The following is a 25,690-nucleotide window of genomic DNA, read 5'->3' as shown; positions in this document are numbered from 1 at the left end:
ATTTACTCAGGTTATATTTGCCTGGTATTAAAGTTGGTTTGATAATCTGAAAAATATGTGACAAAAAATACAAAAACAAGAAATGTGTAGGGGCGCAAATACTTTTTCACGCCACTGTATATGCTTCTACATGAGTACTGAATTTCCATACTTTTCACATCTTCATGTGTGAAACCCTGTGGACTTGTTGCTGGTTTCAGAGGGGGTTTTGGAAACAGATGCTCTCCTGGCATTTTCATGCAATGCAGACTTTTAGCCTTTAAAAACTATAGAACCACTACATACTCAAATAATAGTTTCTATTGGTACTTATTACACCATTTAGGTGCTCCCTGTGGCTAATAAACACACACAAACACACATCCAGCCTTCACAGAACCCCAAATCTTTATTTACCAAATTTAGCACACAGAGAAATGAGGGAAACACAGTTTACGCAGCAGAAGATGCAGGCAGACAGATCTCAGGAGGAAACAGTGATCAATAAAAAAAAAACATTCAATGCATATTCTGTTCCACACTGGCATTTCACTGCCAAAGAGAAAGGTCACAAAAGCTTGGCCACCCTAATTAACATAGACACACACTCTTTCACTCACTCAGTCACACACACAAACACACACTCAAACACAAAACTCATATCCACAGGAGAGGCTGAAGTCAGGAGGAGAAGTACATTCGACCGGCAGAGATATTACAGAAATCAGTACGGTCAGGATACAGACATTCATCTGACTCTAAACAGCACCAGCAGAACTGCAGTAGGTTTGGGTCTGATGGACCTGCAGGATGGCAAGCCTCAACCTCGAGTTAAGATTTTTTTTTTTTATTATTCACACAGAAAAACACACACTCAAACAGGGAATCAGGGTGAGAGGAGAATTTACATGCTCTTCAGGTTACGGAATGAGGAAATACTATAAAAAGGACTGGCCATTCAGCATTCAGTGTGATTTTAATGCAAGAGTTCACAAAAAAATCGAATTTATACCAATTTAATTCTCCCTTTACCTCAAACTAGGGATGTGCACAGTTACTCACGTCCTGGTTAACCACTCAGAGTTCCACTTTTCAGCTGTTTATTAACATTCTTCGCAGAGAAACATGCTTACCATTGCTAACTTGCGCTTTCCGTAGCTGCTAGTGCTAACTCTTGGTCTTCCTTTTCTGGGGCAGTCCTGATAAAAGCCAGTTTCATCATAACATTGTTGATGTTTTTGGGACTGCATTTGAGGATGATTTCAAAGTACTTAATTTTAACTTGGTACAGAAACAGTGAGAAGATATGAAAATTGTCAATTTCCTCTCACAAAATAAGTCTAACATTATCCACTGACTTACCTCTGTTAGTTTATTAGCATTAGCTGCTTTGATGGTGGCCCTCGGTTAGCTCTGCTCTTAGCATTAGCTCATTAGCTGCGGTGAGAGGCTGCCTCAGTTACTCCTCTCATAATAAAACCTACATGTTTCTTTTAGCACTTCACAAACAGTAAACAGACAATATTTTCAGATGTCTTTTACACTTGCCCTGCTTAGTTTTATGTTTTTGATATTTTAATCCTCCTTAAACGAGTGCTAACAACTAAAAAGCTAAGCTAACTTTGCCTGTATTAGTGTTATTTGCTTCTTTCTTTCCTGCATTAAACCAAATATCTGCTACCAAATATTTGTTGAAATACACATCCAAGCGTTAACCAATTAGTGCCTGGTGTTTAAAAGTTGTTTTCCTAGTACTTGAGCCAAAGGCTCACGAGGAAAAAAATAAGGTAATGCCACCTTTGCTTCAGACAGCAACGTAACGGCCCAAAGCCATACCATAGTTTGGGTGAGGCAAAGAAACTGGGTAAATTACATTTTTTGTGAACCATTTTTTCAAAGCAAGTTGTTTTTCAAAGCTGATGTTGCTAAAGAAGGCTACAGAGTTATTGATACAATGCTAATCAGTGACCCTTCACTTTATAGCACTACTTAGTTCAAAAAGGTCCAAAGAGTAGGTCGTAAACAGCAGATGATCAGAATATTTAAACACAAACCACCTTTTTTGTGTCTAATGCGTTTCAAAGGTAGATTTATCAAAGAGAATCCTTGGAACGAGGTGTGTTTCAGAGCCGGGTTGTAGAAAGAAAGTACTCCAGTGTGTCGTTTATACTGTATATCAGCATAAATACTCTGTGTACTTGTGTATGCAGGTGTATAATGCAGATTATATGTGTTTTGTAAGGGATTAAGGTGTTAAGTCTACATATGATAATGACACTGTATCGTAGATAGACTTTATACAATGGATGTTTGTTTGTGCTCAGTCAGACTGACTGGTAGACGGATGGAGAGATAGTTATTTAAAAAATTACGTATTTACAAACTAATCTATGAGTGATAAACTATGAAACTGAGCAAGACCATTTAAACTATACTGAAATTACCTACTAGATAGTACTGCGCGAATGTGTGTGTGATTTTTTGTGTGTGTAACAACAGGATGAAAAAAGAAGTGTTGACGAGAGTGAAAACGACTTCATGCTGTCAGTTCTTCTCTCAGTTCCTTGTTCCGGCGGACAACAGCGGCATGTCGCTCCTAAATAAGGCAGAAGAAAACATGCAATATGTTATAATATAATCAGGAAACGTAGGGGGCGCTATTTTACACCCTGCGCAAGGCACGATGCGATGCTCATTGCTATCTTACACTCTGCCAACAGTCTATTTTCTCTTCTCTTCTCTTCTGACCTGCTTAATTTAAGTAGCAACAATGCTTGTGAATAAATTTACACTGATGGGCGTGGTGGTCTGGAAATTAGATGTGTTCAGGTGAATTTGTGACATATTGCTATCTTGGTAATTGCAAACAGTGGTGTGCCACTGACTGAATAAAACCTAGACAGATGTAAAAAGTCATACATTCATTGCTATCTTGGCATTGAATTGTCGGCACAGGCGCATTACACACACATGGACGAGCAGCAGAGCAAAAACCCATAGCAAGTGCCTGTTGGCAGCTATGCAAACTTTAATATTGACAATAAACAGAATAAACGAGTGTTAATGAGCCGGTCGTGTTGGACACGTCCTGGTAGTTGCGCCGTTAAAATAGCAATCTGCCAAAGTCAGCGTACACCTGGCTCTTTAAAAAACACACAAGTGACACGCTGATTGGTGTATTTCACGTTATGCCCAAAACACACCCGTCATTAATTAAGAGAATTTGTACATGCCTTTTGGGCATTTCGAGACGAACAAGGCATATTTTTCCTGTTGTTATAATAGCAAAAACACACTGACGCTCTCTAAATCAACCTGCATGATGCACGGTTTGCAACTCACCTAAAGATCACGGAAAATAGGGTCCATAAGGTTCATATAATCCTGTGTGGATTATATGAACCTTATGGACCCTAATGGACCCTAATGGACCCTTATGGACCTAATTATGTCTGACTGTAAAACCCTACAGGAAGCTGTGATTGATAACAACTAAGCTAAATAAATTGGATGATCGTAACAATAGTAAGTTGTTTACTCACCTTCTCCTGCAGGCGTTCCATCATGGCTGCGATGTGGGCCCTGCGGTTCTCGTCAATTTGCTCCATCTTCAGTATGAGCTTTTCTTCAGCCATCCTGCTGAAGTTATTGTTCTCCTCCTGGGCTTTTATCATGACGTCCCGCTCGTGCTCGCGCTTCTCAGCCAAAGTCTTCAGTACCTGGGCCTCCTGAGACTGTGGAGACACATTAGCATATTAGCAGCATGACCTGCTGTACACAAATATATTTAAAAAGTGCTGTTTCTGTAGCTTTATTGGGACGGTTTATGGAGAGCTTAACCACTTACATGTACATTAAGTACAAAAATGATTAAACATTTATAAACCATGAATTGGCTCAATTACCCAATATGAACGTTAATTTTAACTCACTCTGGTGGTCCAACAAACCCAAAAGAGATTCATAAGTGGGTAGTTTGATCTGTCAGCCATTTCTAAGTTACATGTGTGACCTCTAGGGCTGGTGCAAAAGAGCAAAGTATACAAGTGTGTGGTTTGGTTTGGGACACCACAATTTAATTGCCAAATCGGTTCACTCAGCAGCCATTTATATCCACTCATACAAGACCAGCCTTCTATGTTTGATTGAAAAGAGAACAAAATACTCTAAACTAAAGGTCTAGTTACCATTTCAACTGCAGATTCTACATCACTTATAAAATTTAATACAAATCTCATTTATAGTTTATAGTGTTTGGATCTATAAGGCACGAAAAATTAGATTTTTTTTTATCTTGACATGGCTACTGCGCCCAAGCAGATCTCCTTATCATGCAGAAGATTCCCCAGCAGCATGTCCCTTCAGCATAAGCAGTAAGCTGATTGGTTCTGTTGAAGGACAGGACTTTATCCTTGAAGTGATGCTGGGTTGAGTGTTATTAGAAATGCCAAGTCATATTAAAGAGGTTGATCTCCTGATTAATAATGCCTCTGGCGTGAGTGTCCTGAACAGTTTTGTCCAGGCATCGGGGGAACAGCAGCTAAGGTCAGGGATGGGACAAAATATTGATCTAGCAAATAACTTGAGATTTAATATTTTTGTGGCTTTTAAATAAAACAATCAGTGTTTGATTGATTGCTAATTAAATTAAATTCATATTAGGGAAGTTAATTACTTTTAGTAATCACAAAAATATTCTGTGATTAATCATAATGAAAAATGTTAATGCTGGTAACTGTACACTATTTACAAACGCTTCTCTCTGATGAAGATTGGCAGGTTTCTGACATGATAGGTGAGTTCTTAGTGATTTTCAGAGTGTCTCACTAAACGTTGCCGAAAATGACCAATTACAAATAAGAGGCAGATGATGGACACACAATACTACCAGTAAGACAAAGTGTTGTGAACACTCACTCTCCTCCGGTCTTCAGCAGCCTCCAGTTTCTTCTGGATGTCCTCCAGAGAGACGTCTCTTTTCTTTGAAATGGACGCGATGTTGTGGGCCACATCTGACACCGGCGAGGGGGGCTTGAGGATCACTTCAAAGGCCTGACCTGAAGCTCGTTTATTTATAGGCTTCACTTCCATATCTGAAATTTATAAGACATATCCCACATCTCACTACTCCAACATGTTAACAACCCCTTAACTCACTTCAAAGAAGACAACCACCTTGCTAAAAAGACTGAGGGTAAAGGTAATAGACTGGCCAAGCATATCTCCAGACCTAAACCCTATTAAGCATCCTCAAACATAAGGAGAGGGCAAGGTCTCCAGTTGCAAACTGTGAAGCTCATGCCCAACAGATAAGGCAGTGCTTTTATATAGGTATCACATTTAAAAATTATGAGTTTCTTTGATTTAACCAAATTGAAACCTCTGATATATAATCAAGCAGAAGATGGATGATTATAATATATTATAATATATTATAATATAAGCTGAACTACTTGAATTTTTGCACTAGGAGTAAAGGCATAAAGTTATCCAAAAGCAGTGTGTAAGACTGGTGGAGGAGAACATGCCAAGATGCTTGAATCTGTGTTTAAAACCAGGGTTACTCCACCAAATATTGATTTATGAACTCTTAAAATGAATATAATTTATGAATATTAATTATTTGAGGTCTAAAATCTCTGCATCTTTTTTTTTGTTCAGCCATTTCTAATTTTCTGCAAATACATGCTGTGAATGACACTATTTTTATATTTGGAATTTTGGAGAAATGTCTGTAGTTTATAGAATAAAACAACAAGGTTAATTTTACCCAAACATAAACCTATAAATAGCAAAATCAGAGAAACTGATTCAGAAACTGAAGTGATCTCTTATTTTTTCCAGAACTTTATATAGATATTGCATAGTGCATAGATATTTTTAGGGCACACCAAATGTACACTGTTAGACATGCTGTACACTGATGTATAAAAATGTCACCTTCAGTGTTGTCCCATTAAATTATATAATAAAATATTTACCAACATGTGAGGGGTTTACTCACTTTTGTGAGATACTCTATGTGTTGCGGTAAGCAGTGACCAGTGATAGTGCACATAGGTAGACAGTAAATAAATAAATAGCAAATAAATCCCAATATTGCACATGGTGATGGTAAACAGATTACGCTACATATATGGTGAATTAAGATACTCTACATAGTAGAGCCCTAGAGCAGTAATGAGTTAACAGTTTTTTTATAGTATATATACACCAAAAAGAGTATGTTTTCATATGAGATATAAACGAGATATAATCCGTAGACACTTACACTCTGAGTTGACGTCCAGGTTTTTGTGGAGTCTGGGATTAAAGCAAGAGCAGAACAGTGAGAACATGGACAGCTCCCTCATCTTCTCCTTATACGCTGTGGGGAATCAAAACACAGACTGTTATCACCATTGACAAACCTACACTTTAAACACATGTACTATACTCTTAACATTTCATTTCACAACACTTAAAATATGTTTCTTGCAAACATGTTTTTCAGTGACCAACTGACCAATTTTTAAAAAAATATCATATTTCTGTTAATAAATAAGGGTTAATCTACAGTTACAGATACAGAAATCACCAGTGTAATCTATTGCACCCATACTGCAGGGGCTGAGTTGGTTTGTGGCACAAACCCAAACCAGTTCTTTTTCTTCTTTTGTTGTTTAGTTATTGATATTAGCAGCCTGCCATGACCTCCTGTAATTGGTCTGCAAGTTATTTTTATTTTTAAGTATTGAGAGCACCTCTTTAGTATGGACTCTGATTCCTTTTTTTTCCATGTGTGCGTAACAAGCTGGGCGTATTCACTTTGTGGATGTGTCTGTGTTGACAATTCACTGCCAAAATAGCAATAAACATCTGATTGTTGATGTATGTCTAGGTTATATTCAGTCTGTGCCGCACCTGCGTTTTATGTTGCCAAGATAGCAATACACACCAGAAATTTCACCTTATTATTTTACCTTTTTTCCAGACCACCACACCCATCAGCATAGATAAATTCACAAGCACTCGAGCTATTTAAACGACACAGACAGAAGGCGTGAAAATAGACTGTTGGAGGAGTGTGAGATAGCAATGAGTATCGTCACGCACCAACCACTAACCAGAGCCTGTTTTAACCGGACTAAATAGTGTCTTATAGTGTCTATACCAATCACTAAAAAGATTGATATGATCTACAACAGTAACATGCATTTTATGTAAAAAAACCCAGCGCTCATTTATTAGTGAGGTTCGTCTGAGGGCAGGAGGCGGATCCGGAAATGGACTGTAGGAAAGAACAATCTGAGGATCTTCCAGCCACATGAAATATTCAGCAGAGACTAATGACTCTCATTTCCTCCCCAGACCTGAACTGATCACATCCTGCAGACTCCATTATCCATAACAGACACATTTAACCCCCAACACACACACACACACACCTATATACACACACCCATATACACACATATCACACAGAACACTCATCACTCAGATTTTAGCCCTAAAAAAAGGTTTCAGTGATGAACATTCATATCGGTCAAGTCCTAAAACTCTACACCTCTACATATAACTGAATCATAATGCTTTTATTGTAACCATAAACAATTATCCTGACTGATTTCAATGATTATTAAAGCTCTTTATTTCATACAATTCTTCATTAAACATTTTTTATAAGCCAAGCTTTAATTATGGTAAATCTCTAGTATCAGTCTCAGATCAATATACTTCGATTTCTTCTGTCAGAGTATGATCTAAATATCAGATTAAAAATCTAATAAAGAGCTGAATTTTAGCTTGATAATCAGATATCTCAGTGTGTGTATACTCTTAACCGGAGTATATCTCCATGCATGTGCTGTCACAAGTATTGGTTATTAAATTCTGTAAAACTGACACCAATTAATCAATTAATCCATAATTCCTGGAATTTGCATATTGAGGGGTATTTTATCCTCTTCAGTAACATATATGTTGTAAAGTATTGTAGAGAATTGTCCTGTTATATATTGAATATCGCAGAATCACAGTATTGTGATATCATTGCTATTGTGGGCAGCGCTTTGTGATAATATTGTATCGTGGGATGCCCTGTGATACTATCCAGGGTCTCGTGGTTCTGCCAGCAAACTGTTAGTGCTGATTTGGCTGGAGCTGCAAAGGCCACCGAACTCCGGTGCTGCAGGGCTGGCCAGACTCCCAGTGAGAGCCGGCTGCTCCTCCTCCTCCAGCCCAGCCTAAACTCTCCACAACTGTCCTTCATCACCCCTCTTACTCAGCTAACTCAAAATGATTATTAAATAGCACTGCTGAGGTATACATGATTAATGAAGCACTGCAGTAAAAATTACTAAAATATCATTGTTGTGGTAAAAAATATTTAATAAAGCACTTTATGAGGTAAATATTATTAAAACAGTACTGCTGAAATACATAATTAAAACATCACTGCTGAGGTAAAAATGATTAAAACAGCACTGCTGAGGTAAAATATACTAAATATCACTGAGGTAAAAATATATATTAAAAAGGGGTTCTGATGTAAAAATAATTAAAACAGCACTGCTGAGGTAAAAAAAAAATGTCAAAAACACTTCTGAGGTAAAAATGATTGAAACAGCACTGCTGTGGTAAAAATGATTAAAACAGCAGTTTTTAAGTTAAAAAATGTTAATAAAAGCCCTTTATTAAATTATTAAAACAGCATTGCTGAAGTAAAAATTAATAATACAGAACTGCTGAGGAAAAAAAAACAATTAAAGCATCACTGCTGAAGTATAAGTGATTAAAACAGCTCTGCTGAGGTAAAAAAATATTTAAAAAGTACTGCTGAGTAAAAATGAATAAAACAGCACTGCTGAGGTAATATGATTACAACAGCAATGATGAAGAAAAAAAGAATTAAATCAGCAATGCTGAGGTATAAATGATTAAAACAGCACTGCTGATGTAAATATGAGTAAAACAGCACTGCTGAGGTAAATATGATTAAAGCAGCACTGCTGAGGTAAGAATGAAAAAACAGCACTGCTGTGTTAAAAATGATTAAAGTAGCATTGCTGTGGTAAAAACGAATAAAACAGCACTGCTGAAGTAAAAATGATTAAAACAGCACAGCTGAGGGAAAAATGATTAAAGCAGCACTGCTGAGGTAAGAATGAAAAAACAGCACTGCTGTGTTAAAAATGATTAAAGCAGCACCACTGAGGTATAAATAATTAAAATAGCACTGCTGAGGTAAATATGATTAAAACAGCAGTGCTGAGATAAATATATTTGATATATGCTTTGTTGGTATGCCTGCTGGGAGAATAAAAATGCCCACTGTTCAATAAGCATTTCTATTTGTTTATTTGTATTTTTTCTTTGAAAAGCAAGACAAAATATTTAGGCAATTTAGGCAATTTAATTGATCTTTTTCAGTGTTGAAAAATGGCAAATCAAATTAAAACCCGCAAATTTAATGAAAACCTGTGAAAAAACGTATTCAATGTTCAGTATTGTACCAAGTGTTTTATTTTGCTCAGTTTGGCTTATTTTAGATGAAACCCTCTAACCCTAGCTGTGACTGTCATTATGTGGGTAAAAATGACAATCAATGTACAAATCATCCCTCTGTTCTTCCTAAAACTGGGTTTTCCTCATTTTAAAGATAACTAAACTTCTCAGGCCTGCGGTCCGTAAAAGAGTCACACCCAGATCACCCGACTGGACCTTAAAATCAGTTAAAATCAGTATAGTAGAGTAAAGTCTTTTATCTGCAGTGATAAAATAATTGAACATATTATGTCATTCACAATAGATTTAAAAGAATTTAATATCCATATAATAATAATAATATTAATAATAACGGTATTCCATTTAAAACGTTTCCAAAGCTTTATATTTCAGTATAATTGTATATGTTTATACGCAATGAACAAACAATTCTGTACTTTGCAGTATTGTTGTAGACTGTGGTAGATTTTTTTTCTTTGTTACATTATTTATCAGGTTAAATTAACTATTATTACTGTATATCGCCAGAAATATGTTACTGACAAATATGCTGAATTATTGTGATATTATTTTAAGGAACATTGTTCATATCTATTAAAAGTAACATTTATTACATTTAATAATTTAATAAATCAGCATCACTGTTTCTTCTTCCAGTAAATACAGAAATCCACAAATATCTATTGCTAGGCCCCAGCCTGTATATAAAAGAGAGACTGACACCTATACAACATACAGGGCCTAACATACAGGTTGTTTTTAAAGGTTTATATTACATTATATTGTTAATTTAATGTTTAATAAGACTAAATTCTGTATAATTCTGTATAATAACTGCAGATAAACTGACTTTTTCAGCTCTCTCTGATCAATTCCATTAAAGCTGGCAGGCCACTGGAAACACATAATGCCAATCAGACATATAGATCACACACACAAGCACACAATATCTGCAGAAATAAGGTAAAAATGCACAAAATAAACATTATATCAACGTTATAATCCGTTTTTATCACTTTAAACTGATCTGACACTGAAATCAGGGGATATTTGTGTATATTCCTCTGTCTTGCAGTCTAGGCTAATGTGCCAGGGGTCTTGGGTGGGGTCTGTCTGCATTATGCTGTGGAGGGAGCAGTAAAGTGGCAGCTGCGCCGCTGCAAATGCAGATTTTGCATTTAAAATCTCCTTGAAACCCGTTTTTAAACATGATTCATGAGATTTTGCATCATTTCGGTGGTTATAATAAAGCATCACTTTGGCACTGGAACAATGTAGGTGTGTCTGCTGTGTATGAAAAGCCCGGATGAAGCTGTATTACAGTTTTATTGTGCGGGACTGTGTGAAATGATGCTATAGATATCAGTATAAATAGGAATTATTAATAAAATAAACAAATTTGAGCTACGACGCATAGTTTAGTCATCCATTCACTCCCCCACTCCACCTCCACCCCCAGAATCACACCCATCACCTGCACCATCACCAGCCTGCTCAGCATCACCTCTGCAGGCAGGGATGGGGCTCACTCACCGGCGGCGATCTGCTCCATGGCGGTTGCTGTGGTGTTGCTGAGATGTTGCTGTGGTGTTGCTCGGGGGTTCTGGTCGGTACCGGTCAGCGGGGCGCGTTAAGGCACTGGATCAGCAGGAGCACAAAGCGCGAGAGAGAGAAGCTGATGGGTGGGAGAGGATGAGTTATGTAGCGGAGAGAGAGGGAGACCCCCAGCCCGCCTCTGATTGGCTGCGGGCCCTCCGCTGCCCAATCCCAGCGGGCACAGTGCGGCCGGGGGCGGGACTTCCCCGATAAGAGGTGGGGTAAGGGACGCAATGCGGGTGGGAAAAGGAGAAAGCAACGCGATTGGCTCGGCGCCGCCGCCCCCTGACGCGGTGCTGATGCAGGCGAACCGTCTCGCCGACACAGCTCGAAGCTGATTGGCTGCAGAGGGCGTTGGCACGGCCGTTACCGTGGTAATCAGAATCGCTGATTGAAGATGTACCCAAAAAACCTAACCTCCAGAACCTAAACCCAAAGAACCCAAATCATACAGGTTACCCTTTATCATCAGCTCTACACCAGTCCCCTTTTAGTATTTAAGTAAATGAGATCTGTTCTGATTGGCTGTCTTTTAAAATGAATGGGGTGGGGGCAAATTGCAGTAGGCTTAGTGGGTGTGGTTGAATGAATGAATAAATGAATGGGGATAAATTGCTGTAGGTTAAAGACTTGGGGCTAATACTGTTTTAGGTTGAATGGTGGGGCTAAACAGCTGTCAGTTAATGGGTGGAGCTTGATGGGTATAGTCTAAATGGGTGGAGTTTAACTGCTGTAAGATTAATGGGTGGGGCTAAACTGATGTCGACTGTTTGGGTGGAGTTTAACTGCTGTAGGATTAATGGGTGGACCTAAATTGCTGCATAATTAAGGGGTGGAGTAAAATAGCTGTACAATGAATGGGTGAAGCTTAATAGGTGTAGACTAAATGGGTGGAGCTAAACTTCTGGAGACTACATGGGTGAAGTTTAACTGCTGTAGGATTAATGGGTGGAGCTAAATTGCTGCATAATTAATGGGTGGAGTAAATTGGTGTAGGCTAAACAGGTATAGCCTAATTGCTCTAGACTGAATGGGTTGGGCAAAACAGCTACAGGTTAAATGGGTGGGGTTAAAAATTATTAAGGTGAATAGGAGGAGCTAAAACTATTGTAGACTAAATGGAAGTAGAGAAATTGCTGTAGACTCAATGGGTGTAGCTAAACAGCTGTAGACTTAATCGGTGGAGCTAAACTGCTGTAGACTAAATGGGTGGAGCTATTGATCTGGTCAGTGAGTGGGTGGGAAAACTGCAGATACACCTTACGAGAACCTCACCTCTGAAGACGGGTCAGGGATGAGTCAGCCTGATCTGAATGACAGTGTGTGTGTGTGTGTGTGTGTGTGTGTGAGTTATAAACAGATCTTCACAGCTAGTGCTGGTAAATATGTGAGTCTTTATAATGATGTAAGGGCTCTAAAGTTACAGAGGTCACAAGCTGAAGTTAACCAATAGGAACGGACAACACCCAACCAGCAGTTCCCACAGCACTATTGTTTCCTCAGTCAGACGCAGGAAAAATAAAAGAGCATGTATAAAAGTGCAAAAACACTTCCAAACAACTATATCTAAAGGCTACAAATTTCAAAAATAAAAAAGTGTTTAAAATCAGAGCTGTATTTTAGTGTAGTAATCAGATTTTCGGTGTGTGAGTGTGTATACTCTTAACCGGAGTATTCTGGTATTTTTCAGTGTGTGTATACTCTTACCCGGAGTATTCTGGGATTTTTCAGTGTGTGTATACTCTTAACTGGAGTATTCTGGGATTTCTCTGTTTGTGTATACTCTTTACCGGAGTCTTCTGGGATTTCTCATTGCGGAGTATTCTGTGATTAATCATTATGTATACTCCTAACCATGTGATGTAAATGTGATAAGCAAAACAGGCCAAAACCGTGTGTAAACATGTATGAAATACAGCCAATGTTAAAAAAAAATATGTAAAAAAAAAAATCTAAACACTTTGGATGTAAAAAGAACAAAAAGTGCAAAATATAAATAAAACTACATTTTAAAAGTGCATACAAATAAACTACATAGTGAAAAATTTAATGTAAAGTTTCAAATAAAACAAACATTCAGATTATCTGTTAATATAAACTGCTCATAAAAAAAAAGGATTAATACAACTAAGTACTTTCTTATTCACCATCAACATCAACATGAAACTCAATGGTATGAAGTAATATATTCAAGACATTTAGCTTTTTTTGTATTTGTTTTATTGCTGTATACAAAAAAAATACAATGAAATAAAAATCGCAGGTACAGAATATTCCTAATATTCACATATTTCATGCTGGTGACAGATCTGTGTGATAGCGAGTACAGTACTGAATAATACAAATCCCATTTCAGACTGTTCACACTGTAGGATATACTTGGCCTTAAAGCATAATGTGAAATTAAGCACAATCCTATTGCAATATTCACAGATTCCCAAGCAATAAAGCACTAAACAAAACAATAACATGTATATTATATTTCTCTAAAATAGTAGCCACTCAACTCATCGTGACATACGGTGGAGAAAATACGTTTTTCCATCTATAAGAGTGGAGAGGTCTACAATTTTTATCATAGCTACACTTCAACTGTGAAAAACAGAATAAAAATGCAGAAAATTACATTGTATAGTATATTTAAATAATTTATTAAATTTGCATTGTATTGCAAATTATTGATTGATATGCGTATTTGGTCAATGACCTGAAGAAAGCTGGAACCACAGTCTCAAAGATTACCGTTATTAACACACTAATGGCAGCTCTGTAAGAAGCATTTCAAGGTCCTGGAGTGGCCTAGCCAGTCTCCAGACCAGATTCTAATAAAAATCATTGGAGGCAGCCGTAATTCGATGTTGCCTAGAGACAGCCCCAAAAGCTGAGAGATCTGTATATAGGGGTGAGCCAAAATACCTGCTGCAGTGTGTGCAAACTTTTTCAAAAACTACAGGAAATGTCTGATCTTTTTAATTGCAAACAAATGTTTTACTGAACATAAAATTCTGTTTTCTATTGTATCAAATATTTATTTAATGCAATAAAATTTAAATTAATCATTAAAAAAAATCATTCAATGTGATTTTTTTATTTTTTTTTATTTCTTTAGATTCTGTCTCAAATGCCATTTTACCTATGATAAAAATTTCAGAGCTCTCCATTTTTTGTTGGTGGGAAAACTTGCAAAATCAGCAGCATATCAAATTTTATTTTCCCCACTGTGTATACAGACCAAATTAGAGTAAATGATGTATGATGACATCTTATATATTAGCACAGTTTTACCTGAACAACAACTTTGGACATCTTCATGGCTGTATGAACATAAATAATAATAATAATAATAATAATAATAATAATTATTATTATTATTAAAACAATAATAATAATACAGGTTTTACTCTATGACTTTTTCTAAAACAATTAATAAACTACATTTGCAGCGTTCGCACTAGCAGTGAGGGTAGAGCTGAAATTACAGTATAAATTTAAGATATAAAATAACATCCGTAAAAAAAATCACTGAAAACGGAGGCTTTGGCCTGGCTTACACTGGATCACAGCGCAGGATTATTTCTTCATGGAGGCGTTCAGCTTCTTTTTGATGTAATGACCCACCAGGAGCTGCGGACGCTGCTGGTAGCTGTGCATGACATCATGAGAGCTGGTCAGCTGATCTCCTTTCTGACGATCCAGGAGCGTCACGCACACCACAGCGGCTGGAAAGAAACAACATTGTCATTGTCAAATTCTGTTTTTAGATATATTGTGTAGAATCTATATTGTGGTTTGCACTGTTTAAATTACACTGTGACTGCAACTAAAGCTAAAAGTCTATAGGCCCATGTTTATCAGCTCCATAGAGTAAGGAACATTCCAAACTACAAAAGTACATCTGTAATTGGCTGGGTATTGCTAGGTGGTTGCAATGGTATTATAAGTGGTTGCTTTTGTGTCACTGGTGGTTACTACTGGGTTGCTAGATGGTGGTTATGGTGTTGCTGGGTCATTGTGTTTCTAGGTGGTTGCAACCACGTCAATGGTGGTTTCTATGGTGTTGCTTGGTGGTTGCTATGGTGTCACTGGTGGTTTCTATGGTGTTGCTAGGTGATTACTGTGGTACTAACAACACATTATAATGCATTTATAAGGCATTAGAAATATAAAATTACAAAAATGTATACATACAATAGTTATAAAATGTATTATAACTATATTTATTTTGTGCATTATAAATTGTGATCTTAATGCAGCATCTGCTGTGTTTATAAGATGTTATATGTTAATACCAAAAACCTCTCTTAACAAAACATGCTATAATTTCTTTTAACAACTCATTAACTAACTTATCTTACATATATTAATAATTTATAACTTATTATGGTGTGTTGTACACTCTTAAGTAAAGTGAAAGATGTCCATGAAGGGAATATATTAATAGTGATAGGTATATGATATGATATGACAGCTGATGATTAGCACAGCATTATAATCATAATTCATAATACATAATAAACATAGCTTTATTGTGTTATACATTTTTTATAAATATTTATAGCCCTGTTTTATGCATTATAATGTGTTATGGGTTTGTTTATATAGTCTAATAGACATGACCTTCTTAGACAATATTACCATTTCTGGTGTATCGGCCCCATTGTGCAGTAAGAAAAGTGAACAAAGCCAATATGTATGTATGCATGTATGTATGTATGTATGTATGTATGTATGTATGCATGTATGGATGGATGTATGTATGTGTGTATGGATGGATGTATGGATGTATGTATGGATGTATGTATGGATGGATGGATATATGTATGTATGCATGTATGTATGTATGTATGTATGTATGTATGTATGCATGTATGCATGTATGGATGTTTGTATGGATGTATGTATGTATGTTTGTATGTATGTATGTATTTATGGATATATGGATGGATGGATGTATGGATGTACCGTATTTTTCGGACTATAAGGCGCACTTAAAAACTTTTAATTTTCACAAAAATTGACAGTGCGTCTTATAATACGGTGCGCCTTTTGTATGGATTTTACTCGTCAGGTTGTAAGGAGCAGTAAACACACACTCCGTGCAGCGTTATAGAGAGTTTCAGTGCTATACAGAGTCCAGAGCCGTGCAGCTCCGAGGCTGAGCAGCAATAGCATTAGCTAGATGCTAACCGCTAAGCTAGCTAGCTTATTCACTGAGATCAGTATTATCTCAATTTTACTCGTCAGGTTGTAAGGAGCAGTAAACACACACTCCGTGCAGCGTTATACAGAGTTTCAGTGCTATACAGAGTCCAGAGCCGTGCAGCTCCGAGGCTGGAGCAGCAAATAGCATTAGCTAGCTTATTCACTGTTCAGAGATCAGTATTATCTAAATTTTACCCGTCAGGTGTAAGGAGCAGTAAACACACACTCCGTGCAGAGCAGCAATAGCATTAGCTAGATGCTAACCGCTTAGCTAGCTAGCTTTTTCACTGTTCAGAGATCAGTATTTTCTAAATTTAGCACTTTTAATACTGCTGGAGCAGTATTATTAGAGTTAGATGCTAATCGCTAAGCGTTCACCGTTCAGAGGTGAGTTATCGGCCTGTAAGTCTGTGCTGCTTTGCCTGGCTAGCATTAGCTAGATGCTAAGCGCTAACTCTCTCAGAGGTGAGTTTTATCAGCCTGTAATCTGCTTGTTTACCGTGTTAAAACAAGCTACGGGGGACGAATCGCTAGCTAATATCTCACTGTCTTACCAGAACACGCAGGATTACTCAGTGTAACGCTGTCGTTTAAGTTTGGGTTAACTTTACTAGTTTAGGTGACTAGCTAGCGTGCTAGCGGATAGCTATGCTAACGCTGGTGCAGCAAGCCTTAGTGGACATCTGGAAATCTAAGCTTACTGTAAATAAACTGAAGCACGTTACTCACCCAAATAAACAGTTTTCAGGAGAGGAATCTGTGTAGATTAATATCCAGCACTCGTTTGACTTTGAAAGAGCTAGATTTATATATACTGAGACGCTCCACCGGCAAGCGACCACCCCCGGTGGGGGAAGGGAAACATGGCGCCACCCCTGTTCACTTTGATATAGGCACCCTTTCTAGTGTCACTTAACGCGCCTTATAATGCGATGCGCCCTATGTATGGAAAAATAGCAGAAAATAGGCGTTCTTTGATAGTGCGTCTTATAATACGGTGCGCCTTATAGTCCAAAAAATACGGTATGTATGCATGGATGTATGGATATATGTATGGATGGATGGATGGATGTATGGATATATGTTTGTATGTATGTATGGATGTATGGATATATGTATGGATGGATGGATGGATGTATGGATGGATGGACACTGTATTGATCCCTGAGGGGAAATTCTAGAAAGCAGTGGGTAAAATGTGCACTAACTGAACAAGGCGGTGAAATATTTAGCTACACCACAGCCACACAAACACACACACACACACACACACACACACAGATCTGTACCTCTCAGGTTGCTGAGTTTACACATGGCGGCAAAAACAGAAGACTCCATTTCGATGTTGCGGACTCCAGCTGCGTACGCCTCAGCCAGGTAGTTCTGCTTGTCCTCCTCAGTGTATGAACAGAAAGCTCCATCCAGACGAGCCTGGCCTGCAGACACACACACACACACAAATAAACAAACAATAACACAGAGTAAACACCTGTGGGGTGCACAGCCTTTTACCCACCAAATACCTTCAAATAGTAAAAGTGTTCAACCAATAAAAACCTTCGTAGAAGTCCAGTGTGCACATGGTGTTCCCAATGACGGTCTGGAACTCCGGTAGCTCTTTCCCACACTGCAGCAGCTCCTCCGCTAGCTCCTCATCCAGCTCGGTGCTCCTCACCACGGGCTTACCCAGAACCACGTGCTCGAAGCGGGGGAGGAACGCGGAGTCCACCGACTGCTTAGTGACCACTACAGTACCCGGCTGCAAACCTGAGGAAACAGTGAGCAGGACGAGTCCCTCAATGCTGGCTCCTGTAGAGCTGCTTGGTGGTTGCTATGCTGTTCTACTGCTAACTGACTGCTGTGGTCGTGGTGGTTGTCCTTGGATTACTAGGTTGTTGCTGTGCTGTTCCAAGTGATTGCTCTGCTGCTGCTACAGCATTTCTATAGTGTCCAAAGTGGTTGCTATGAGGTTAATTGGTAGTCACCCAGCTGCAAACCTAAAGAAACAGCAAGCAGGATTATCCTGCTTTCAGAAGTGGTTGCAGTGGGGTTACTAGATGGTTGCTATGCTGTTACAAAAAACTCCAATTTGCTATGGAGTCCCAGGTGGTTGCTATTGGGTTGTTAGCTACTTGCCCATAAATGTATTTTGATATATTCCAGATAGTCCTATTCTACTGGCACTACTTCTATACTGGGACACCTGGGTGGTTGGTATGGTATCACAAGCATTTGCTATTGTGTCAATGGTGGTTACTATTGGGTTGCTAGGCAGTTGTACGTAGTTGCTAGGTAGGTGTTGTGTGTTTTTAGGTGGTTGCTATGGTATTGCAGGTGGTTGATATTGTGTATCTGGAGGTTGCGGTGGTGTTGCTGGGTAGCTGTGGTGGTCTTGCTTGATGGTTGGAAGAGATTACTTACTAAGAAGTTAAGAGGGTCCGAGGTGGTTGCTATGGGGTTATTAGGTAGTTACCAATAGGTTTACATAGATCTGCTCCAGATCAAAGTAAACATTCCAAATTACAAAAGTACAAAATTCGTAAATCCCAGAGTTTGTTGTCACTAGATGGTTGTTAAGGTATCACAAACAGTTGCTATTGTGTTACTGGTGGTTACTGTTGAAATGCTAGGCAGCTGTTGTATGGAGCAGTGTCACTGGTGATTGCTAAAGGGTTATTAGGTAGCTTCTATGGTGTTGCTTGGTGGTTGCTAGAGTTTACTTACTAAGCTGTTGTACTGACCCAGGTGGTGGCTATGGGGTTTATGAGACAGATCCTGTGGTGTTGCTTGGTGGTTGCTAGAGATTACTTACTAAGCTGTTGTACTGTCCCAGGTGGATGCCATGGGGTTCATGAGATAGATCCTGTGGTGTTGCTTGGTGAATGCTGGAGATTACTTACTACGTTGTTATAGTGCCCCAGGTGGTTGCTATGGGGTTCTTAGGTAGCTTCAGTAAAGTGGCTTGGTGGTTGCTAGAGATTAATTTACTAAATTGTTGCATTTTCCCAGGAGGTTGCTATGGGGTTGTTAGGTAGCCTTTGTGGTGTTGCTTGGTCGTTGCTAGACACTACTTACTAAGTTGTTATGGTGTCCTAGGTGGTTGATATGGGGTTATCAGATAGATGCTGTGGTGTTGCTTTGTGGTTTCTAGAGATTACTTACTAATATGACATGGTATCCAAGGTGGTTGCTATGGGGTTGTTAGGTAGTTCACCTGTTGTTCAGTGTAACCTCCTATCACACTATGTGTGTGTTAGTGTGTTATACAGGTGTATTACAGTTGTACCTATTCCACCCGAGGTCCCGATGCGTACTACAGTGACGTCAGTGCAGCGGGCATGATACAGCAGCTTGATGAGCTCGTGCAACATTATAGAGATGGAGGGGATGCCCATGCCATGCTAAAACACACACACACACACACACACACGCACACACACACACACACATACACATACGAACACATGTGCAAGTGTTAAACACAACAATACACAAGACTTCTGTTAAGCAGCCTGTTTTACAGAAGAGCTGGGCAGAATATTGGTAAAACACTGGTTTTATTTTTAGTCGTTTTATATCTAATGATCAGAACAGAGATAAATAATAAAAAGAGATAAAAAGAGTGGATAAGACTCTCTCTTTTACACATAATTTTTGTGAAATATGAAGCAAAAAGCTACAAACTAATCGGGAGGGTTTTATCTGATGGTATCAGTGATGTAAAATATGTTGTTGAAATGGTAATTAGACCTTCAGTTTAGAATATTTTGGTCCCTCCCCATTCAAACAGATAGAAGGCTGGTATGAGTGGATATACAGTGAGCGCCCAGTGGTGTTAAAATGGAGACAGGCTGGCATATGTGCAAACGCCTGCAGATATAACATACAGAACAATATGAAATGTCCTTTATAAGCTTCAGACATCTGTATTTTATCTAAAACAACCGAAAACATGCTTGCATGGATTAGCATAGCATTATCTCAGTGCAAACGTGCAATAAGATATCGTATAGATATACAGTACCAGTCCAAACTGTTAAACAAACTAGAACGTTATATATTTTAGGTTTTTCAAAGTAGCACCTCTTGCTTAGATGACAGCTTTGCACATCTTGGCTGGATTTTCTCAGTCAGTTTTATGAGGTAGAGTCACCTGGAATTCAGGCTTTAAGCTAACAGCTGTGCTGAACTCGTCAAGAGTTAATTACTTGAATTTGTTGCCTGTTAATGTGTTTGAGAGCATCAGTTGTAAAGTTGTGAAGAGGTAGAGTTAGTATTCTGAAAACACGTGACCTAATAATCATTTGCATGACTTATTGGAATGTTTCTGACATAATCAGTTGAAGAAACAAATTTTCGTCCTGCTGGGAGAGAACTTAGTACACAGCAGGATTAGTTAACAGACTTTGTCTGAAGGAGAAATCTGTACCTACTGTGATGTAAATATTTTCAAATAATGAGTTTTGTGCTTCTATCACAGTTAAGCATGAAATAGCTTGTTTGTGTTTAGCTTTTTAGCACAAGCTAACATTAACGCTATGTGGTAAACACTTAGGGGCGTGGCCAGCAACAGCTAATTTGTATAAAAATGACAGAGCCCTTAAATGGCTCATTCTGGGACTAAAACTGGTGAGAACTGGTGTAGAGCTTGTGAACTCTCTCTGTGATTTGGTGCAAAAAAACTTCATGAACAGGTTTTGTATAGCCTATAGACCTATTCTAAATTAATAAGTTGTATAATATGGCCCTTTAAAGCATCAGATTTGTTTGTGAGTGTGTGTGTGTGTTGGGATTGAGGTGGTAATGACTTACGCTAACAGAGAGCACAGGTCCAACTTTGTACATGGCGTAGCGGTCTGTGCCCTCACAGATGTTTGGGTACTCTGCCTTTGGATCAGCCAGGCCCAGTTCCCCGGCGATGTACTCAATAAACGACTTCATCCTCCACGGGCTTCCCCCAACACACACAAACTACCACACACACACACACACACACACACACACACACACACACACACAGGAAGTGCAGGTCAGCAGTGAGGCAACCACCAAGGACATTTCCCACAGACGCTTAGCACACTAGGGTCTTGAGAAAAGGAAAAGGAAACTCCACCCACTTGTCTAAAAGTCTTTGATAAGGGTGGCCCTAAAACAATATCACCACATTTCAGGGGATTATTATTTTGGGATAAAAATATTCGTGAAATATTTTATTAATTTCAAGACTAATAAAAAATGTCTTATCACCAACATTTCATATAAAACTCCCCTGCTGAAAAAAACAGAGAGGCTGTTTTTTAGGTTAAATCTTAAATCTAAATGTTCCTTTGTTAAAGTGGCAGTCCATATTATTTTGTTTAAATTGAACATTTAAAAATAAATTGAAAGTAGAAGCATTTCTGAGTGGGATAGAATGGTACCAGTGTGCTGGAACGACCACCCCTACTAGACCTAATGTATTTATTCTTAACACTGTTTTTTTTGCAGGAGTTCTTCTGGCCACATCTTGCGTCTTTACGTACTCGCGTCACACGTACAGCCTCTAAAAGAGGATCCGGCTCAGTTTTACTCAACACAAGCAGCTGGTGGAGCAATGGTGACTTCAGAAGGGGAAACTCAGAGCTCAGTAGCTTATTCACCCATAGTAAAACCAAAGTGTGTAGTTTTAGCTTCTGACTGAGCTCTCTCTCTCTCTCTCTCACTGGCTAAACATAACCTGGAATCGGACTCATCTGCTCTGAAAGGAGACCGCATCACACCCGCCCAGTTAAAAATGATTCTTCCACATGCTCTGTGCAATTAACATTCTCACAAGAGAGGGCCCTAAATCCCAAAATTTATGGATATCAGCTTAAAGGAAGACTAAAACACAGAAAAGGCAATGCGAATATGACAAATAATCCATGAACACTTACTTTGACATCCCCAAACTGGGCTTGCAGGTCGTGGCTGGTTGTACCCAGATTGAAATGGTACAAAATGTCCTCTTTCATAGACTCCAAATGGGGATTATTCACATATATAGACCTACAAGAACGAAATAAAAAGTAGGTATATTTTTGCCACTCCAGCAAAAGTATTGAAATAAGAAGCATGAAGAGAATTGAATTTATACACCTGTAATTTGTTTATCTGGTCCAAAAAAGTTAATTAGTTAATGAGCATTTTCCTCCTTGGTTTGGTTTGACACAAGATAAAAAAATAACAATTGCAAACAACACGTCACAACTAATTAGTAAGAGAAGAGCTGTTTGGGGCGGATCTAGAACGTAAATACAGGAAAAAGGTTCTATGTTCTAGACCAGTGCATATAGTTGTGCAGTGTGAAGCTGCTTTAACACTGAACATGAAAAATTTGCCACTGCACTTTCAAACACACTTTTTCAATGGGAATGCGTGGCAGGGATTTGTGCAGACAAGCCCTCCACATACTGCACGCAGTGTGAAAACAGCTTAGCACGGAGCAGCAGCAGAGCGTTTGTTTATAGCTATTGTAAATATCTGAGTAATAAATCAGATTAAACTGCACCTAAACAGCCCTTTAGCTCAAATATGAGTATTGTGTTTGGGTGGGATTGAGGCTGGATCACGTTCTCACCACAAATTAACCTATTCGGACAGGGGCATTGCTATCCCTTTATAAGGGGGGCTCAAGCACCCCTAAAACCCAAACTAAAGTCCCAGCATCTCTAAAAGTGAAACTATAAAGTTGTGTTTTTGTTGTGTTTTAAACACATTAATCTCTGAGAAGCTGAAAAAAATATTTAAATCTAAGAGAGAAGATCATTAACATAATTTTAAGAATGAAAAGCAGCTCCCTCTCATGGCAAATATTTAATCCCTTTTTTTTTGCTGCTTTGCACTGGGTGCAAGCAAACACACACAATATTAAACAGCACTCGTGAGAGGAGTGAGAGAGGCTAGTTGTGCAGCTAGTGTTGGTCATTATATGCATTCAATCAGATAAAAGAAACATTAAATTCTATCCAATTAGAACAGTGAAGACTGCAAGAGTACTGCTGTCTGACATCATTCACCATTACCATCATTTGACGTCTTACATCCATTTACCATAAAAAAGGAATAAATCGAAGTCAATACAGTTTTTTAAATTAGTGCCGTCGATGTTAACACATTAACACACACAATTAATCTGAACACTTGAACGTGGTATTTTTTTTTGCATTAATAAATCTAAAAGGCTTAAGTGTTATAATGTAATGCTAAGGGGTGTTGATTAAGAAAATATAAAAATAAAGATCTATAAAGATCTCCCTCCCAAAAGACAGGAGAGTACCGTACCAGCATTAACTTTTTTTAATCATAATTTTAATCAAGGGTAATCACTAAAAATTGTTGTAATTGACAGCACTAATATAAATAGAACTTAATTTTGCTTATTTTTTTCATCTATCATTGATTCTTTTACCTAGAGAACATTTATATATACACTAATAAAATTTAAGAAAAAGAAAAGGTCTGACTGATCGCAATTAATTACAGAATATTGTTATAAATAATCTGATTAATTTCTGCTTTAAAAAACAGCAGTAGAGCCTGAGGAGTTGTATGATAAAAAAAATATGACAATAAAGATCAATTACACATTTATTACTGTCTCTCTCTCAAAATACAGGAAATTACCATTATTAACCTTTTTAATCATGATTTTAGTGTGATTAATCACTGAATATTGTTGTGATTAATCTGATTAATTACTTTAATTGTTTGACACCACCCCAGTAAAACACAATATTGCGATGATTCAATATATATTGCTATTATATTGAATATATTACTCCTTACACCACTAAGTACTCATGTGGGAAGGTTTGTAATATTTTACAATGAATGCATGTAAAATGTGTGGTGGACAACAGCTAAATCACTACATTAAAGGTCTCCTTCCAGTAAAATCAATTTTTTATGTTCTTTGTGAAATACAATAGGTCTCTCTGAGTTGTATATGATGCTGCACATAAAACTGTTCTTCAGCCTCCATTGTCTGCAGTAGCTAGTAAAAGAAAATACTCAGAATACACCATGTCTTCGTCAACTCGTGAGTTTATGGCCTCGCACACTTCGGCTCAGGACCGCCCACAGATAGAGCTGAAGCCGGGCTGCAGCAGAAAGCTTACAGATCTGTTCACATCAGCTAGTTAACGTTAACTATCTTGTGTAAGTAACTCTAGGTTTAAAACGGATCTCCGGTTGATTCTGCGTTTTACAGAGACCTTAAATATACACTAGGGAAGCACGGTTTGACAAGGTAGCACAACTATACAGAACACCGGTCAAAGCGGGCGCCGCTCGCATCAGATTTCACGATTTAGAGCGGACTCTGAGGCTTCAACGTGGTAAAAAAAGCAGAGCTATACAGAAACACCGGAGCACTTCTTACAAAAAAACAGCTTACATGGCATTTATTCATACTAGAGAGCACAACTAGACACAAAATTAATTAAAAAACAACTGAATGACACCTTTAATTGATTAACGTATTTAAACAAAAAAAATGATTTGCTTGTGTTTTGCTGTGCACCTTCATTCACACAGTGACTCTTATGTGGACAGCTTGTGAAAATCTACACCCAGAGCTGAAGCTCCACTCCTGCTTCCACCTTTCACCTTCAGAAACAAAGGAAAGGTGAGCTGAGCTGGCCTGAGGTCAGGAGGCTCTGTTATTAGCCTGTATTATCATTAGTTTCAGCCCTCAGGCTGGACTTGTTATACAGACTGGCACTTTACCCACCTGTCACAGGTCTCTCCATTTTTCTCTCCACCTGAAGGCATTTTTCCTCTGTTCCTGTTAATATAATCACAGTAAAAATAAAATAAATATATTTAATACATCACAGTGGGTCATAACAAAGAGTTACACCACCCAAGAGCGAGTCAAACACCCCTTAAATCATAAAAATGTGATATTTTAATATGCTCTGCTTTAGCTAATAACTTGCGCTGAACACTTTTTTCCATTTCCGTTCCACCTTAAACAGCGGTGTCTCCAATGTAAATCCTGCAACATTTAAGGTGGAACGGACTATTTCGAAAACAGACAATTGAATAGAAACAAACGAAAATGAAGATTAAGTATAAAAGAGTAGTTTACAGTCCGGTTACCTGCAGCAGAGCGACTCGTTCCGGCTGTACTTACCCCGGTCTCGGTTCTCCTCCTGCCGCAGTGCTGTGTGTCCGCGTACCGCCGCTTCCCCAGCCTTCAACATCCGTCAGATGCGGGGCTACGTGACGGTGGGAAGTATCAGCAGCGAATCAATAAAAAAAAAGAGAATCAGTTCCCTTGATTCGGCTCTTTTCAAAGATTCACCAGGTTCTGAATCAGAGGTCCTACTCCCTCGCACATTAGTAGAGGCGGGTAACCAAGGTCCAGAAAGTAAAAATCCAACCCAGGGTTTTCTACCAACTG

The 25,690-nt window shown here is 38.3% G+C and overlaps 2 protein-coding genes across 2 annotated transcripts; both read right to left on the bottom strand.

Moving 5' to 3' along the window:
* Positions 1 to 364: 364 nt before the first annotated feature.
* stmn2a (stathmin 2a) lies at positions 365 to 11,165 on the bottom strand. Its single transcript, XM_007256509.4, has 5 exons — positions 10,999 to 11,165; positions 6,251 to 6,346; positions 4,897 to 5,072; positions 3,522 to 3,713; positions 365 to 2,575 (listed from the first exon to the last, which is right to left on the bottom strand). The coding sequence occupies exons 1-5, from the start codon at positions 11,015 to 11,017 to the stop codon at positions 2,516 to 2,518; spliced, it is 543 nt and encodes a 180-aa protein (XP_007256571.1). The 5' UTR covers positions 11,018 to 11,165; the 3' UTR covers positions 365 to 2,515.
* A 3,030-nt stretch (positions 11,166 to 14,195) lies between these two features.
* upp1 (uridine phosphorylase 1) lies at positions 14,196 to 25,614 on the bottom strand. The gene is made up of 8 exons (XM_007256510.4): positions 25,421 to 25,614; positions 25,016 to 25,069; positions 22,179 to 22,290; positions 21,076 to 21,234; positions 19,550 to 19,664; positions 17,821 to 18,030; positions 17,553 to 17,699; positions 14,196 to 14,780 (listed from the first exon to the last, which is right to left on the bottom strand). The coding sequence occupies exons 2-8, from the start codon at positions 25,054 to 25,056 to the stop codon at positions 14,632 to 14,634; spliced, it is 933 nt and encodes a 310-aa protein (XP_007256572.3). The 5' UTR covers positions 25,057 to 25,069; positions 25,421 to 25,614; the 3' UTR covers positions 14,196 to 14,631.
* Positions 25,615 to 25,690: the final 76 nt, after the last annotated feature.

This window comes from Astyanax mexicanus, chromosome 6 (genome assembly GCF_023375975.1).
Source record: "Astyanax mexicanus isolate ESR-SI-001 chromosome 6, AstMex3_surface, whole genome shotgun sequence".
Lineage (NCBI taxonomy): Eukaryota > Metazoa > Chordata > Actinopteri > Characiformes > Acestrorhamphidae > Astyanax > Astyanax mexicanus.
Note: the sequence above shows the minus strand (reverse complement) of the source record. Positions and strands in the feature narration are given on the sequence as shown.